The 13316-nt window shown below is 27.6% G+C and overlaps 1 protein-coding gene across 1 annotated transcript; it reads right to left on the reverse strand.

Annotated features, from left to right (window-relative positions):
* Positions 1-11124: 11124 nt before the first annotated feature.
* LOC114395687 lies at positions 11125-12409 on the reverse strand. Its single transcript, XM_028357518.1, has 2 exons — positions 12169-12409; positions 11125-11778 (listed from the first exon to the last, which is right to left on the reverse strand). Exons 1-2 carry the CDS (start codon positions 12331-12333, stop codon positions 11266-11268), a joined length of 678 nt encoding a protein of 225 aa, XP_028213319.1. The 5' UTR covers positions 12334-12409; the 3' UTR covers positions 11125-11265.
* Positions 12410-13316: the final 907 nt, after the last annotated feature.

A 13316-nucleotide genomic window follows, 5' to 3' on the forward strand; every position in this document is an offset into this window, starting at 1 on the left:
CGTTTGATATCAAATTTCTAAGGGGCAAAGTTCACTTTAGTGATCACGCTTATCATAGGGATTGCCTTTGTTGTACAAAATATTGAAAAGAATTTGTAATGTTGTTATTACTACAACTTTTCACTGGTCCAGCATATTCAGGGAAATTCTTGATAGAAATAATACAAATTCAAATTATCCTCATCGAAAGGAGATTCTTTAAATCTATGGCTGAAACCTGAAAGCATGCTTTTTTGTTAACGACTATACATGCACTGCTTTTCACTTAAACAAAAAAGAAAAAATCAAATGAAAAGATTCACTCCTTCCTATATAATCTATGCGTGTGTATACATGGGTCATACATCGCCGATATTTTTTTTGTCAGGTCTTCTTCTCAAGGATTTTAGGTGAAGTTTATTATTATCTTCCATAGCATAGAGCTTTGACGATTATCGTCAAATTAATGTATGTCTGAAATCTGAAAACTATATATATGTGATCAAGAGTCATTCACTAGTCCTTATAAAACATCTACATCTATTGTTTTTAATGTAGTCGTTGTTATGGCATCCATTGTTTCTTTCTGAAAATATCATTTTTCCTAATATTTTAATACGTTCAGCATGCAAAAATTTAAGAGAAATATTAGTAATATACTATCTAACACACTCCTTTTCTGTAAAAAAAAACACACACACACATACACTCTTTTAAATACAATCTTTGTTATTAACTGAAACTATTGAAAATCATAAAATAGTGCAAGTCTCATTTTTTATTTAATGAATTTTACTTGTGACTTTATAGTTTTTAATTAATTTTAATCAATAATAAAGAATGTGTTAAAAAATTATGTTGTTTACACAACTCTAAATATAATTAACGAGAGGTTACTCTAACTCGACTAAAAGTATTAAGTTGATTTTTTTTTAAAAATATTATTGCCGCTAGAAATTTGTTTTAATCTAGTGATGTCTAACAAAAAAAAAACACAATCATCATCACTTAATGCGCTATGTGAACCTTTAAAGTGTAAGTTTGTTCAAAATTAAAGATTTGAATAATTTAGCTAGGTAAATGACTTTAAAAAGATTTATAATTATAAGGAGCATCCAATTTTAATAATGATAACAATTTCTATTTCCCGTAAAAAAAAAACAATATTTCTATTTACTCTCAGGTCTAGAGGAGGAAAAAAGGAATATTAACAAGGTGCTTTATACCTGCTATATATCTAGAGAAAGAATAACTATACCGTTTCAAGGAACAAATTAAATACAGGATTTCAAAGTTTATTTTAGGGGGATTTCAAAGTTTCTAATTGTATAAAATGATTGTGATAATTAATTAATCAATACTGCTACATATGTTCAAAAAGCCAAGAAACAGGAAATAATTGATAAAACAAAATAATTAGGTTTTTTTAAGTATTCTGACTATGGTTGAATTTTTTATTATATGTATGCATGAAACATACTTTGTTAATAGAGCTAAATTATATTTTTGTTGATGATGATGTGTGTATACACACATGTATTAGAAATTAGTCTTTACTAGGATAATGTATGTATGTCTATGCACATACATTAGAGACATATTAATTTCTTGAATAGTATTCTCACACAATCCTTTTAAAATATTTTTTAAATATTAATTTTTTAATAATAAATATTACAAATTATAAAATTATAAGTAAAGTTCATTAAATAAGGTATATATATCACACAATTTTATGAATGAATTATAGTATATATATAGTGAAAATTGTATTAAAATAATGTGTTAAAGAGTGTATAGGTAGCATTTTTTTATTTCTTTTATAGACATGATAAATATTCTATCAGCTAGAGTAAATAACATCAACGTGTAACTGTGTTGTAGCCGATAAAAAAAAGTGTAAATAATGAAATCGGAATGACTTTCCTTCGTCATGGCTGGTCTCTATGTCGTATATGTGAACATATGGCATGGTTTAGAGTACTTTACACATTATTCAGAAAGCCAGAACCTAGCTTTTGATAGACTTTGAATATCATCTACCCCTCGTCACTAAAGAGAAATTAATAGGAAAGAGAGCAAAATAAAGTGTGAAAAGGAAAAGCAGAGTCATAGTGGAGATGCGTTTGGAATATATATATATATATATATATATATATATATATATATATATATATAGAGAGAGAGAGAGAGAGAGAGAGAGAGAGAGAGAGAGAGAGAGAGAGAGAGAGTATTATAGTAAGAAAATGAAACGTGGTTGAAATAGTTCATCGTAAGAATCATATTTTAATTAAAAATCTAATTTTAACTATTTATTGTAAATGTGTAGTTAAATTTTATTTCTCTCACACTTTTATATTTTATTTGTTTAGGTCTTTTTCTCTCTATCTATTTATCTGTATATATTTTTATCTATGCAAGACTAAACTTTCATCATCAAACACCAAAATTATTATCAACTTTTAGGGTTGTTGGAAAATAGTGGTCATTGGTGAACAGGGGGGCGTGGATCTTTTAGGAGGTGATCATATTTAAATTCAAATATCTAAATGCCAATCTTTTCCCTTTCAATCCCTCGTGCTAACCCAATTCCGCAAATAAAAGTGGTGGGGTCTTCTTTTTCACAAAGAAAACGATTTTTGTATAATTAAAATGGGATTGTTGTCTCTAATTCTAGAGAAATATTTTTGAGATGCATGTGTAAAAAAAAGTAAAAAAAAATCAAAACAATTATATTTATATATATATATATATAATATTACATACGATATAAATTATTTAAAATTCAAATAATAAAACTGTTTCAACGTATATAAAAGAGAGAGCAGACAAACTGTGAAACGTGGCTGGAAATTCTTGGATGAAGTACAAAGATAAAAATTATTCAGAAATCAGCATTCAATAAATGTCGTAAAAGAAAAATTGAGAAAGAAAATGTTGACAATCTTTTTCAGTTTTTCTAGCATTAACTAGACAAAAAACTATTGAAATTTTGGTTTGGTCCACTCTCGATAACGTTTTGTTTAAGTAGGGACAAGTCGATCTCTTAGAGGTACCAAGGGTTGTGCCAGTACTATCACGGATGTCCATCTATTTATATGCAAGGTTAATAATTGTACACTCTTTTTGCAACAAATTTTAGTGTTATATCTTTAACAACAATGTGTGTTCGCACACACGAGAGGAAAAAAGGTTAATTAGTTGAATTCTTTGAATTGAACGGTGCGGTCTTGAATCTTAATTTATTTTCCATATGGTTCAAATTCCTCTTTTGTGTTCCTTTTCTTTATCACTATAATTCTAAATCCTATTATGGTAATTGTTATGTGTGAATTCTTCATGTTACCAGTTTGGTAGAATATTGATATTGTGTTTAGCTTGACGTGATTTGACATTAAATGAATTTATACAATAGATATATAAATTGTACTTCAAATAATGAGACAATAAAACTTAAATATTTTTCGATATAGATAATTAGGAAAGAAAACAGATCAAAATGGTTCGTTCATTTAATAAACATCTATAACTTAGTTCATATAAGATCCAGGTTAGATCAGATTTTTGAAAATGAGGTGTAGCAATTATTAGTTGAATAAAAATATATAATTGAAAAATACCTTGCTGAATAGTTTTTTTTATACTTTTCTCTTATAATATAAAAAACATAAAATAAGGCTGCAACAACTAGGAATCGTTGGTTGCAGATGAAAAATGTGGGTTATTTTTTAATGACTATAAAATTGTTGATTTATTAGATGATTTGTGTGACATAATATTAAATTGAAAATCCTTACCACCAAATTGAAAAAAATAAAATAAAAATACTCTCCCTCATTTTATTGTTTGTAATTCCATTTGAGACAAATGAATTTAATGTTTTTTCCAAATGTCTTCAAAACTTTTAGGATTATTATTTTATGTTATGAGTTGTTATTTTGGCACTAAATTAAAATTCCCTCATCTTGTGCATAAAAAAAACTTTAATTAAGCAACATTACAAAACGTGTCTTTATCTTTGGCCTACTCTACTCTGGTTTTGGATAGGCATGGCGTGGGATGTTGTCGTATCTTGTATAAAGAGGTATGGTAGTATCGTGTGCTCGAAAAAATGTTAAAATTCGACTGAAAAGAAAAATCTAAAATTAAGATGTGAAAACTAAGATATTGACTAAACATTGATTAGAATGAGACACACATGTATCGGTGTGGACGGTAGAAATGCTTAAAAAAATGTAACTATCACATAAAAAGTTTATAAATGTTTTTCATATAAAAATATAAAAGAACTTAATTTACAGAATGAGAAATTTTAAATTTATAGAAGACTTATAATTTATTTAAATAATAAATTTAACTTAGGTTTAAGTATTTAATTCTTTTAAAATCAAACGTGTTTCTCTGTGATATTATGTATTTTCTATATAATATTTAATAATTAATGATATATTTAGGAACCAATTCATTATTTCTATTTTATCGAAGATTTATATATATATATATATATATATATATATATATATATATATATATATATATATATATATATATATATGAATAAAAAGTATCTTGTATATAATACGGACAGTTTAAAATTCTGATAATATATATATATGAATAAAAAGTATCTTGTATATAATTTATCAGCAAAAAACATGTTTAAAATTATAAAAACTTGCGAAAAATTAATTTAACGTAGAATTCAAAAGTATAAATCTAAAATTGTATTTAAAATAACATTTTCGAATAAATAAAAAGACATTCGCATCTATTCTTATACTATGAATTTAGGTATAGAGAATGTAACTTTGAGTTTCTTGACTCTCTCAATTAGACATTCTCAACACACTCTTTCATTTTTCTTGGAAATTATATTTTATATACTAGTTTCACAACTAGTTTGAAATTTTCTCTTTCATATCAAGCTAGCGTTCTTTTATCTTTATTTGTATAGATACTAGATATTTTAATTACCTATTTATATTAATTTAAAAAGAAATTTATATCATAATTTGAATTGTTATTATAGATCTAAAATATATTTTATATATTATAATTTATTTATTATAAATTTTAATCATATCCAAAGAAATATTAATTCTACAAAATGCATACGCTAAAGTACTGTTTTTTTAAAAGATTTTTTTTAAAGAAAAGTTTGAATTTTACAAGATTTTAAAGTAGTGGATAGGAATGATAATGGATAAATCTGGCTAAGGTACTATAGTATATATCTTTGTACATGTGTTTGAATAAAATACTTGTATTTGGTCTTATACATGTAGGGATAATAACTTTATTCTCATATTCATTGAATACCTATATATTCATATTTGCTCCAATATATAAATTTAACAAATCAATGCAAAAGGTATTAATTAAAATAAATACTATAACTAAATTGAAAATTCACTTTTAAATCATTCAAACATAACATTAAATATTCAAATATAAGTCATAAAAAGCAATACTATAAATATAATTATCAAACAAATTATTTTTAAATATAATATTTTAATCATTTAATATAATCATTAGAAACTTCAACACCATGTGAAGGTATTCTTTAAAACTTGCAAAAAAAAAAAATACATTGAAACTAATTAATTTATAATTATATATTCTACATGGGATGGTACTCTATATGAACAATTTTATAGCTAGTTCAAAACAAAAAACAACCAAGTATATTAAAATGAAGTACTTGTTTAATGACACCTAGACGTGTGGGGTAAACAAATATACGTTTGGATTCATTTATATTTTGATATGACTTATATTAAATTTTATGTATATAATTGTGTTTAAATTTTATATATTACATTTTTTATAAGGAGTTATGCTTTATAAACTAAATTTTATATACGTAATTTATCTAGCAATTAAAAAAATCAAAAGTTATGATTAATAATAATAAAATAAAGAAAAATTTATCAAATGAAATATGATTTATCTTGATTTTTAATTTCAAGCACTAAAAACGTATTATGGTAATTTTACATGATATTTGGTGTAGATAAGAACAAGTTCCAAAATCAAATCTAACTCAATCTATAATGTTTTTCAAAAGCATTGATCCATAATTCACATAAAGACATATCAAATTATGCATCAATAAAAACTTAGGTTTCCAACCAATTATTATTAATTAATAATTAGTAATATATACATAAAGTATTTTAATTAAACTAATATATATAATAACTACATAAGGGGACAGGATGGATTTTATAGTACTCATATCCATATTCATTTCCATTAACTTTTTTTTTTGAATAAATATGTGCTTTGAAGTCATTCCCAACAAACAAGTATTTATCTTACCTAATTATTTATGGATATTGTTGCGAATGTCTTAGAGTTTGAGTACATTTTATCATCTTTGATAGCAACGTCTAATAGGATAACAATATATTTTTTAAACAATATAAAAGACGGACATGCCATAGTTTAGTGCATCAATGACAAATATCTTTGAATAGATTGGTGGCAAACATCTTTTTTTGTTTGAGACATGCCATAATTTTTACTCGCTTCTGCAGTTCTGCTTGTTCTTAATCTAGGTGTCCACCTACACATTGTATTGGTTCAAGATTAATGGAATTACCAATGACTCTACATTGTGGGACACATGGATGCATTGTCTCGAAGTCAAGAAAATGAATTTAAATTCGAAAGCTAAAGGAACTATTTGGGTTTTTTTTTTAAATTTTGCATCTTTATCTTTTAAAAAGTTTATTTTTAAAAAAAAATTATTTAGTCATTTATATTTTTCTAATTTAATTTGATTTTTATCTTTTTTTTTCAATTTAGTCATTCAATTTATTTAAAATTAATATTGTTAATTATTTAAAAATATTTTATTTCAGTGTTCTTCCATTTCCTTTCATTTTTATTTTTAACAAAAAGAAATAGTTTTTAAATTATTAACGACGTCAATCTTAAATAGATGAAAACAAATTAAACTAAAAAAAATAAAATAAATGATAAAATTAAATTTTTTTTAAAAAAATAAAAGGCCATTTATCTTTATTATCTTGTACAAATAGTTATGTATCTCGCTTGAGTGATTTTCATAATTAGTTAGAAAAATGTGAAGTGTAACAGCAACACACGCACAAAACGTCATTTATCAAAGTTCCACATACATTATACAATCATTTTTAAAATTGAATAAATTTATTTATAAAATAAATTAAAAATAGAAAATAATCTTATTGTTAATAATAAACTAATAGGCTGAATTGTATTTTATTGCCCGGAGAATTGATCACTGAAGATTCTATGAAAGTTTTGAATCGTCACTAAACATACATATTTAAAATAAATGTTTTTAACATAATGACAAGTAAAAATTACTCTTATTAATAAGTTTTGTTTTCTCTCCCTCACATATGGTGGCCTCTTAGTTTCAATGCATATACTATCACAATAAAATGTGATCCTAAATATCTCAAATTCCAAAATCCCTTTGCCCTTCCCATCCTATGTATTTTTAGGTGTCACAGACACACACCCTCAAAGCATATGTTTTAAAACTTATGAGACAGAGAAATGTAATCTGTGAACATCTCCTAGCCTCCTTAAGAACAAACTCCTTTGATTTAATTCCTAAAAAGGGGGAATAATCGGTTCCTCAACCCAAAATCAGATCAAACAAGAGACAATTAGGAAAGTCAAAGAAGATTCAATACAAGGATGTTTTGAGATATCTAACTGCGTGAACCCTACTTTAGCATTCAAAAGTGGCCGGAAATGAAACTTAAATATGGAAGCGCAAGAGATTGATGCAGTGCTAACGAAGATAAACAAAAAAATGCTAATCACAAATGAGAGAGAAAGTGGATCAAATTATGAAGGGAGAAGAAGAAAAAAAGTGCACCTTCGTTGTCACGATCATTGTCCTTCTTCACGAGTGGCTACACCATCACCAATCATCGATGAATCTGTGAAATATCAAGTTCGTAAATGAATCAGTGTTGACAAAGAAGGGATTGTGAATTTGTGATATATTTAGGATTTCATTTTGTTGTGATGGTATGTGCGTTGAAAATAAGAGGATGAAGAGGATACCATTTGTGAAAGAGAAAATAAAACTCATGGATAGTGGTATCACAATGTTAAAAACCCTTATTTTAAATACGTGTTTTTATTGGCGGTTCAAAATTGCGAAGAAGTGTTAACCTTGTTTGGAATTTAACATATATATGAGGGGAGGACAGAATTTTCAATATTTTAAAAGGTGGGGGCAAAATGTGCTGAAAAAAAAATAGGAACAATTAACATTCACTAAAAAGTGATAACTTTCTTCATTCAATCTTACACTTTCTTTTATTTTCTCCCTCATGATAGAACACATGCTCACTCTCACAGGGTAACATCCACTTTTCTGTTTATTAGGTTCTCATAGATTTGAGTTTAATTTGTTTACTTTAATCTTGGTCTGGAAGTTATCTGTACTTTGGGTTGGTTCAATAATTTGAGTTCAATTGGTATTTACACTAATTTGGGTCAAGCATCAATATACTTTGATTTAGGCTTGACCCTTTGATTTAGTTTTAAGACTTGTGACTAACAGAATAGGTAGACATTTCAGTGATTGGGCTTTGTGGGATAGGTTGGATAAGGCACTTTCTCTTTGTAGTCTTCATTTTTTTCTTCACACATTTTTTTACAATTTTAAAATACTCAAAATGCCCTTCTCCACCCCCTTTCCTTTCTCTTTTCCTTCTCAATATCATCTCCTTCATTAACTTTCCTTCACCCACATCCCCTTCTCTAGTTAATTTCACTTTTCTTCCTTGCAAGTTGCAAACATAACGAAAACTACCTTCGGTAATCTTATAACATAACTACATTACGAAAACTAATTTTCTTAAATATTACTATAGTTATATTATGGAAACTAGTTTTCGTATTGTTAAAGAAGTTTTTAGCAACAAAGAAATTTTTATTAATATATACCTGTTGAAGAGTAAAAGTAGTACCGAACAAGGTCCTGTAAAAAATACAAAGATTACATAGATTGGTCTTATTATAACAATGAATAAAGGCCACACGCAAGCTGGCTACAAAAAAGATATTTACAAGTGTATTCTAGAGTGACCTGCATTTGTAATTTGCTGAAAATCTCTGTAGCATCCGCTAATTGCTCACCCACAGTGTATTTCCACCCATTCCATACAATGTCAAAGCAGTATTGAGTCATACTTTTCTAAAAATACGTTTTAAAAATTAGTTTGCCCAAAAAATATTTTTATCATAAAAAAATATACAGAGAATGCAAAAAGAAAATAGGGTTGCAAATATATAGAATCCCCTTCCAATGCTTTGAGACATTTGCTTTGGGTCATTATGTGAGTTGTATTTTAATTCGTCTAGGCTTGGTTTTTGGATGATATATATAATATCGTAATTATAAAAAGATAATAAACTAATTAGAAATAGAAAATAAAAATAATCAATATATCCTTTATTCTTTTGAGTCTATATTGCTTGATTTTTTTTAAATGATAATACACGTGAGCATGTTACAAATCGAATTTTGTTATCCTATCTAATCTTGTTTTATAAACTAATTTGCATTTATTTCCCCAAGTATCGAAAAAAATAAATTAATTTGCATTTATTATTATAGTTATTTGTCAATCTAAATTGTAAGATTGATTTATCAGCTGTGACAACTAGTCAACTTATATTCTTAGTGAGAAAGGAAGGAATACCTAAGGTGGGACGGGTTGTACGTACTCGGTAGAACTTCTTTTATAAATGTTTATTTTATTACAATTTATTTAAAGTTAATATCAAGAGGTTGGCTTAGTTGGGACAACTTGTTGACTCCAATTATGTTTTTTCCTCCAAAGGAGCACTGCTAGAACAGTTGGTGAGCCATCTTTTATAAAGTTGTATTTATACTATATTAAAAATTATGAGATTGATTTAGCTGAGATAGTTTTTTAACTTTTATTTTTCGAAAGAAAGAGGGAACACTTTGGCCCGGGCAAATTTGGGGGCTGCTATTTATCAAATCATCCACAAATCTACATAGGCTTAAACAATGGTAGATCTAGGAGACCTAAGTTAGGGAATAATTTGTTTAAAAAATAAAATTAATAATTATTATAATGAAAGGAGTGAAAAAATAGGTACAAAGTTCAAATATAAGAAATTAAGAGAGACAAAATATATATATATATATTAAAGGCGAGAAGATGAAGATGCATGTGTACGATTTCTGTTATAATATGATCAAATACTACTCCTTTCTTGCTATTTTTTTTCTTTCATCACTTCATTTTAACAATGTGATTCGAAAGGAGGATATTTACAAAAGATATTCCGATACTCAAGTAAGAATTCAGCCTAGAATAATAAATGCAGATAATAAATATACATTTAATAAATAATGATTTTTACATGAGGCTTCTACTCTTTTTATACCAAACTTATTAGGCCTTGAACCTTGGATTTGTGTGCACTGATTACCATCTAGGTAATCCGTCTTCTAAGTAAGATTAGGTGCCCTAATTTCATAATTACTAGTAAATGTGATCATTACCTTGCGTGACTTCGAATAGGTAGGTATCAACTATCTCGGCCTAATACCTATCCGGTATGTTACTTTGGTTGTGGGATTGAATAAATACTCGATATCCTATCTAGTATATGTACCCTCAAGTAAGTGTGGATTCGCCACTCAGCTTAAGGCTCAAGTTAGAGTAAGAGCCCTTTTGCCTCAACCTCATTTTGTTTTCTAAGAAATGCTAGTTATACAATAAATTTATACATCATCATTTTATACAAAAGGAAAGATGTATATAGAAAGAAAAGAAAAGGAAATGTGTAATAAGATTAGATGATAAGTGATGTAATAAAAACATGAATAAAAGGATTTTATACATTAACAGGGTAAAAAGCTTTACAATCATTCAATCATAATCTATTATATACAATAAATTTGTTGACGTCTAAAATAATTATCTTAAAATAATTTAAATAATGATTTGTGGTTGAATAATAATATAAAATTATTTTATATCGTCAGTATATAAACATTAAACTCTAAAAATATTAATATAAAAAGAATTTAAAAAATATCAGAATATGGAAAATATAGCTTGTAAATTATTTTCAATCCCATTCACATGAACACCAAAAAGAAATGCTCACTCACATATTGGTCAGTTGTTAGAAGATAAAGTTGATCATACATCTCAAACTTCAACAAGATTTTTCAATTCGACTTCTCTCTCTCTGAATATATACATATTGCTCTAGCTAGCTAGGCTATTTTACAGTGGTACATTGCTTATTGTTGTCTGGGAATTTGCAGACAAAATCAAACTCATGCAACACAAAAACCAACACCAAGGAAGCTAAAAGTACTAGCACTGGACCCAGCATCCATAACATCAAAGGAACAGCAACACAAAGCACCCTATTACCTACAAGAGCTAAGGTGAACCCTCTTTCTAATATTGTTTGTGTGTAACCCCCAGACAAGAACTCCCCATATGCATTCATCAGAAAATTGGCATCAATCAGATATCCTATGGCCATAGAGCTGAACATGAAGCTCATCACCAAACAAATTGATGCTGATCCATACTTTAAAACAAAGATTTTATCTGACTTTGACCCAAAAAATCCACTGCTAAAAAGATGGCTAGCATTGTAGGTGTTATTTGTCAAAGCTGCCAAACCCAAGTTAATAAGAATGGTTATAGTAGCTGTGAGTATTGTGGACATAAGAGTGTTCCTCAAGCTTTGCACTGTCAACATAGCTTTGCTGGCATCACCCTGCACTATGACAAAGGCAAATATCTGAGAAACATTGAAGCTCCAATTGCCCAATTCATGAATAAGTGAGTGAAAGTTTTATATCTATTACTCTCTTTATAAGCTTTAAATTGCTGTGTCTTTAATTATCAAAATTTGTAAATATTCATCAAGAAAAAGATAAACAAATTTTTTTAACATGATAAGATGAGAATCAATGTCTAGTATTGCGTGTTTGAAAACTCGATGAGAATGAAAAAATTATGCATGAGATGTGAAAGCTATAATTATTAATTTCTGAAGATCACGTTCTGACCCGTGAAAAATCATATTTGAAAAATGAAATCAAACACTCTGAGAATCTATTCCATGTATAAGCATATTACATATACAACTGATCTATGCAATTACCTGATTTAAGTTGAGACTCCAATCTGTCCTTCTATGCTTACTGATTCCATAAGTTGTACGTGAAGGTTTGTTCTTGATGGTGTGGCAAAGATAGGCATGGTAACCTACTGTGATGAAAAGACTCAAAGGGACGACAATGGTGTCCAAATAAAAAGCCACTCCCATCTTTTCCCGGTGATGAGGAAAGAAAGAAAATAGCTAGCTAGGGCCTTAGGGGTTGGTTTGGTAACAACGAATAACACGAGATGTCTTTTTATAATGGACTCTTCTATTAGAGAATGCCATGGAAAGCTGAATAAGAAAACGAATGATGCATGAAATATTGTTTTTAATTGTAGTTAGTGCATGCTACGACTCCTCTCTCCATAAGTGGAAGTGATATAATGGACACCAATCTTGATGTGGGGTTTGAGTCATACGTACTATACAATTATGCGTGAAGACCTAATATGCCACGAAATCAAATTGAAAGCAAGGAACTAATTACATAATTAAATATTCAATTGGCGTATATAGATAGAAATAGAAGCAACTTGCTGGGATGTTCAATTGGATAGTATCAAAGAAAAAAAAAATCCAATTCAATTATGTCGATTGTTGGAGAATTCACATTTACTAATAATAATAATAAGATGAACAAAATATATACGTGTGTTGGAAATCTAACATAAAGTGTTAGATGTGAGAGATACATTGAAAAAAATTTAAGTACTATGTAGACTAAAAATAATGTCAATAATATATAAAAGTGCATTAAATTAGGCCTAAATCCTAAATCTTTCAATTGAAAGCTAGCATTTAGATAGTGTTAAATTCATCAAATTAAAGCCCTATCTTCCCGGTTGTAAGAACATCCCTCAAAGTAAGATGTATTAAGAATGATGTCTATTCTTACTTAATAAATCTGAATTTTCATTTTTGAATTGTAGCATTTTTAAGAGTTATAATAGAAATGATTTCTAGAATTTATTTTTAAATGAGAGCCTATTTATAGAGTTATTTTCACTCTCACTAAACCACATGAGCTTGTCCTAATCCTATACACTTATTAATTAATTTGTATGTGTGCATGGGTATGAATCTTGCTCATTTATATATAAAGATCACTTCCTCATTATATACCTCGATCCCATATGTATATTAGGTGA

Source organism: Glycine soja, chromosome 18, assembly GCF_004193775.1.
Source record: "Glycine soja cultivar W05 chromosome 18, ASM419377v2, whole genome shotgun sequence".
NCBI classification, from domain to species: Eukaryota; Viridiplantae; Streptophyta; class Magnoliopsida; order Fabales; family Fabaceae; genus Glycine; species Glycine soja.

What these genes read in the sequence shown, in the direction of transcription:
- LOC114395687 (XM_028357518.1), bottom strand. Translation starts at nt 12,333, where the DNA reads ATGGGAGTGGCTTTTTATTTGGACACCATTGTCGTCCCTTTGAGTCTT. An exon ending in GGAGTCTCAACTTAAATCAG is followed by an intron (nt 11,779 to 12,168) that starts GTAATTGCATAG and finishes GTCATAGTGCAG; the next exon opens with GGTGATGCCAGCAAAGCTAT.